Below are 5786 nucleotides of genomic sequence, written 5' to 3' on the forward strand. Positions count from 1 at the left end.
TCTCCGGTCGTCGCAATCCTGAGTGAGAGCAAGAGGGAAAGAAAAAGCGCCGTTGTCACTGGTGTATATGCATATATACCTGTATGTATCTCCGGTTGTGTAGGCACCCTGTGTACACGCCATCGTCGGCCCCTTTTCCAAATTCTCCCCCTCCCTCCCTGCTTGTGGGCGCATGTGCCGGCCATCCGTGTTTAGCATCTTCTCATCCCTCCCGGCGCCCCCCCCCCTCTCCTTCCTCAGCACACACACACACACACACACAGGGAAACCACTACATACAAAGGAAAAGCAAGAAGGTGCCCATCAGTACCGCCGTTCACGTCCTCGTTATCATCACTAACACTATACCGAGACACACATATATACACCCTGTCTCTCTCACCCTCCCTCTCGCTGCCTGCACACTCTCCACGAACAGCCGCACACGCACAGGCATAGGAGCACGTGGCTGTGCGTTGCTGCGCAGTGTAAGAGGGGAATAAGGGCTGGGCGCAAGTGACAGTACTCCGCCACCCTCCTCCTCTTAAGGATAAGGCACACAGCAAGCGCGACGACCTTTACCTCGGTCGGCAAACACGCAAGCACGGCTCATCACCGTCGTCATCAACCGCTAGGGCGGCACGGTAGAGGTCACACCAGGTGGAAGGACGCAGGCTTTCAGAAAAAGGCATTGAGCTGTGCGAGTGCACACCCTAACAGCGCCTTCCGTACTACCTTCGGCACTTCATCCCACTGCGTCCTCGCCGACTCGCAAACGGGGCACCGCACACACTCGCCACCCCGCGCGCGCTCGCACAGACACACGGGCACGGAGGGAGGCAAGCACACGCATTAGGAGGGAGCGCAGCCACCCACACACACACTCTATAATTCCTTTGTGTGTGTGTGTGTGGGGGGGGTCTCCGCTGACCACCGTGCGCTAGGTTTCTGTGCGCGTGTGCGTGTCGGTGCCCCCCCCCCTATGCTTGTGTGGCCCTCTCGCAGGAGAGAAGCGGATACTTGAGACTTGAAGACAGGAAAAGAGCGGTAGAGGGGGAGACGCACGTCGACCCAGAAGCAACACAGCGTGCTCCAGAGCCGCCCTTCCATCTAGACCTCCTGGCCGTTTCTGGAAAATCTCTGCTTGCCGCTGCCGCCACTGCTGCCCCGCCTCGTCACGCACAGGACGTCCTTCAGCCCATCGCCTCTGCCTACCTTCACTCTTATTACAACCATTTGCACCTAGAGTTGCTGTACCTGTCTCCCTCCCTCTCCCTCTCCCTCCCTCCCTCCCTCTCCCCTCTGTGTGTGTGTGGGGGGAGGGTGTGTATTCGTGCTGCTACGACATTGGTGCTGATTCGAGTCCTCAATCTGCCTCGGCGCAACACCTGTATAAATATTGAGCGCGCGCGTGTGCGTGGCCCTCTTCTCCCCACCATCCCCACCACCCCGTCTCGGGCTCCGTCTGTCTGCAGAGCGCACCACCGCCGCTCCCGCCGCACCAAAAAAAAAAATAACTTTGTTTTCCTTTGGTTGTTTTGTTTACGCCAGCCCCCCTCCCCCCGGGGGCCAACACGCAAATCACAGACACACACATACACTCACTTGCGTCCTGCTCCTCCCCTCCCCCCTTCCGCATCACACACCGACACACTACTGCTGCTGCTACGACCGCCGCGGCGCCCTCTCCCTCACTCACTCACTCACTCACTCGCCGTGTGTGTGTGTGTGCGTTGGCTCTCCTCCTCCTCTAGAGCATTCTCTCCACTCTGATCTATAGCAACACACGGTCACGCGCGTGCGCTATCATCCGTGTGCGCCTGTGCTATCTTTGTACGCTACCGTCCACTGTATCCGCCACCCGTCCGCCCCTCCGTGGGCGTTTATTTCCCTTTGTATTTCTGCTTTTCCGTGTGCGTGTCCGTCAGCGCTTCACCGCCTCCCGCCCCGCCACGCCCCCCCTCTCTCTCTCTCCTCCCTCCCCTGACCAACACACCCACACGCGCCATTGGCCGGCCCTCTGCCAGTCGGTGTGTCAAGTCACACAGTATTGCCTTGGCCTGTTCTCGTTCTCCCTCCTCCTCCGCTCTGCGCTGCGTCGTGCACCGTGCGGCGATTTTGAAAAAAAAAAGAGAATATCGACGATCCGCCTCGCCCTTGCTCGAACCCCACCACCACCACCACCCCGTCAACCGTCGTTGTGGCTGCTGCAAGCAGAAGCAACCGTTTTACAGCGAGCACCACGCGCCCACACCCGCCAAGAGACTCCCAATGTCTTCCCGCTCTTACTACAGCGGCAGCGGGACGACCGCGGTGGTGCCACACAGCATCAGCATCTCGACTGCTGATACCACACCGCCACAGGCGCCGTCGTCGTACACGGAGCAGCCGTCGAGTGATCAGCAGCGCGAGTCAAATTTGCATCAAGCGACGGCCCCCATCCCCATGAGCCTGAGCAGCACTTTGAACAACAAGAGCCCCTCTGCTGTCGCTGCTGCTACGGCGGCGGCGCCATCATCACACGGCGGCGGCAGCAGCGGTCACAGTATCGGAGCAGCAGCGACAGCCGGGGGCAGTAGGCAGGCGAGCTGGAATAGCCCCTCGTTCGCGGAGGCGCTGCGCTACAGCAGCGGGGCAATCACGGCCGACGGCTACCCTCCAGCGCAGGCCCATAAGCAGCCATCGCATCCCTCGCTGCTGTCGCACAGCACAGACGTGGACGATGAGGGCGACGGCGCACAGCACGCGACGGTCAACGAGCCGCTCGAGTACTGTGGTGTGCATCTCCTGCCCGGTGTGGGGCAGATCGACTTCGACGAGGGCTACTACGTCGGCACGATCGACGAGAACGGCGAGATGACGGGCTACGGCAAGGCGACGTGGCACAGCGGTGACATGTACGAAGGCGAGTGGCTGAACGGCATGATGCATGGTAAGGGCACCTACACGTGGGCGGACGGCGACTACTACCAGGGCGACTACGTGAGAGGTCGCATGGAGGGTCATGGCGAGATGAAGGACGCCACGGGGCTGTACACGGGTGAGTGGGCAGACGACATGCGGCAAGGTTACGGGCGCATGTTGTACGCCGGCGGCAACGTGTACGAGGGCGAGTGGCTGGCAGGCATGCGGCACGGCTCTGGCAAGCTTGTCGAGCCCGCCGCGCACGTCACGTACGAAGGCGAGTTCAACCGGAATGAAAAAGAGGGCCGTGGCGTGCAGACGAACTCTGACGGCGACGTCTACGAGGGCGAGTTCGCCCGCGGCAAACCGAACGGCCGCGGCACCTATCTCTGGGCCGACGGTGCGCGCTACATCGGCATGTTCAAGGACGGCGTCAAGCACGGCGACGGGTGTGAGTGGCTCGCCAACGGCGATTGGGTTGCTGGGCTCTTTGTCGACGGCGAGCACGTGGACAGCCAATCGACGCGCCACAAGGCAACCGTCCTCACACCGGACAGTAGCGACGCCGATGGCGCAAGCGAGGAAGGAGCAGGTGACGGCGGCGCTGGCGGCAATCGGGGAAGCATTGGTCTCTCCGAATCGACGGCGGCCGCCGTACTCGCCCCTCTGGACGCTGAGAAGCTGCGCCGCATTGCAGATCAGGTGCACGCCCCGTCCTTCTCGATAAACGCGTCGCCAACAGCCATGAGGAGCCTCAGGAGCTCGTTGCGCAAGAGCAGCTCCTCGAACTACCAAGACTTCAGCGTCCTCGGCGGTTGGACTATCGAGGATGCATCGTCGCCGTTCTTGCGCTCTCTGGTGGCACCGCAGATGCTGCTGGACGACAGCGACCTCGAAGGCTGGACGCCGCTCAAGACGATCGGCAAGGGTAGCTTCGGTGCCGTGTACACGGCCCTCCTGCGCAACGGCCGCACGGTGTGCTGCAAGGTGATCGAGCTTGGCATTGTGGAGAGTGAGGAGGAGATGGAGAAGTTACGCAACGAGATTGCGCTGATGAGGCGGCTGCGGCACCCAAACTGCGTCCAGTACTACGGTAGTCTCGAGGACAAGGTGAAGAACACGTTGAACATCTTCATGGAGTACGTCAGCGGGGGCACGCTCACGAGCTTCGTGGCCAAGTTCAAGAGCATTCCGCTGGAGACGCTGCGGCAGTGGGTATACCAGATGGTGTGCGGCGTGAAATACCTGCATGAGTGCGGCATCGTGCACCGCGACATCAAGGGCGACAACGTGCTCGTCTCCGTCGACGGCGTCGTGAAGCTGGCGGACTTCGGCTGTAGCAAGGCGATCGACGATGTCTGCAGCGCCACGCACGGTTGCTCGACGATGGTCGGCACGCCGTACTGGATGGCCCCGGAGGTGATCAAGTGCGAGGCTGGCGGCTACGGTGTAAAGAGCGACATCTGGTCCATTGGCTGCACGATCGTCGAGATGTTGACAGGCAAGCCGCCGTGGCCGGAGTGCAACTCGATGTGGGCCGCCGTGTACAAGATCGCGAACTCAACAGGGCTGCCGACGGAGATACCGCCCGACATCGACCCGGAGCTGATGAATCTCCTGCAGAAGTGTTTTGAGCGCAACCCGAAGCTGCGCCCGACAGCCGCAGAGATGCTGAGTCACCCGTTCTTGGCCAAGGTGACCGAGGGAGTCACTTCACCGCTCGAGGACAGCAGGCGCAAGTGAGGGGTGCGCACTATCATCATCTACCCGAACCCCTTCCACCCCACCCCCGCTTACCCTCTCCTTCTCCCTCACAGACCACCCACTCCACCTGGCAAACCGTTGCCTTTCCGCTGTGGTTGCTTCCCTATTTCGTTGCGCTTTTCTCTCGCCTGCTTTTGTGTTGTTGACCGGCTCGTTGGCTGGTTCGTTGGCCGCCCGGCTGGCTGGTTGCTGCTTGTGCTTTGTAGCGTGTTCCTCCCCTCTCTCTCTCTTCTGTGCTTTGTTTTCGGTTCTCCAGTCGACACCCCTTTTCTTTCCCGAAGTTTGCGCCCCGCCGCGCCCCTCCCTTGTCCGCTGCGTCGCTCTTTCGTCTCGTGGCGCTCGGTATTATTATTTCGTTAAGTCCACACCACACCACACCACACCACACGCGAGCGCATCCCCCTCCCCTCCCCTCCCCACACACACACACACGCGCGCGATCTCTATTCGCCCGTTTCGTTATAACTTCCGCCTTCTCGCTATGTCTCCTCCCCGTCACCGCTTCCACAGTGCAGCCACCATCACGGTCGCACCAACACCACCAACACCTCCCCGTTTTCCTTCCCTGTGCTCGTCCGCTTCTCAGATCCACCGTTGCTCGCACGCCGCCTCACACGTGAGAGGATCGCCTGTCATCTTTCCTTTTTCCGGTTGGCTCGTTGTCGGTCTGGTCGCGTGCGTACTCTGTGTGTGTGTGCCACCCCCCCCCCACCCCACCTCTCTCTCCCCACATCACCATCACCGGCCCTCCTCCCGCCCGTGTACTCGCGCGGCGCCTACGCGCCCCTGACACGGTTTTTGTTTTCCCGACGGGGGGGGCACGAAGTAACGGAAGGGACTCGCTGGGAACGCTGCCGGGCCCGTCTTTGCGGGCCTGTGCGCGCGAGAGGGGGAGAGGGGGGAGGAGATAGCGAAGGGGAGAGCAGAAAGGGAACGCAATGGTGGACGTGCGGCTGCCGTGATGCCGCCACCGCCGCTGATGGTGATGATGATGATGTCTTCCCGTGGTAATGATGATTATCACGTGTTGTGCCTCGCTTGGTTGTGGTGTTTTTCCCCTGCGTTGCGCGTAGACGATGTCTACCATAAAAGAAAAGGACCAAACGGAGGGGGGCGGGAGAGACATCTTTTCCTTCGTG

At 61.1% G+C, this 5786-nt stretch overlaps 1 protein-coding gene across 1 annotated transcript; it reads left to right on the top strand.

Moving 5' to 3' along the window:
• Positions 1-2424: 2424 nt before the first annotated feature.
• Positions 2425-4626, top strand: LMXM_05_0390 (putative protein kinase; the record flags this gene model as incomplete). The annotated part of the gene is made up of 1 exon (XM_003871880.1): positions 2425-4626. One exon carries the CDS (start codon positions 2425-2427, stop codon positions 4624-4626), a length of 2202 nt encoding a protein of 733 aa, XP_003871929.1.
• Positions 4627-5786: the final 1160 nt, after the last annotated feature.

This window comes from Leishmania mexicana, chromosome 5 (assembly GCF_000234665.1).
Source record: "Leishmania mexicana MHOM/GT/2001/U1103 complete genome, chromosome 5".
NCBI lineage: Eukaryota > Euglenozoa > Kinetoplastea > Trypanosomatida > Trypanosomatidae > Leishmania > Leishmania mexicana.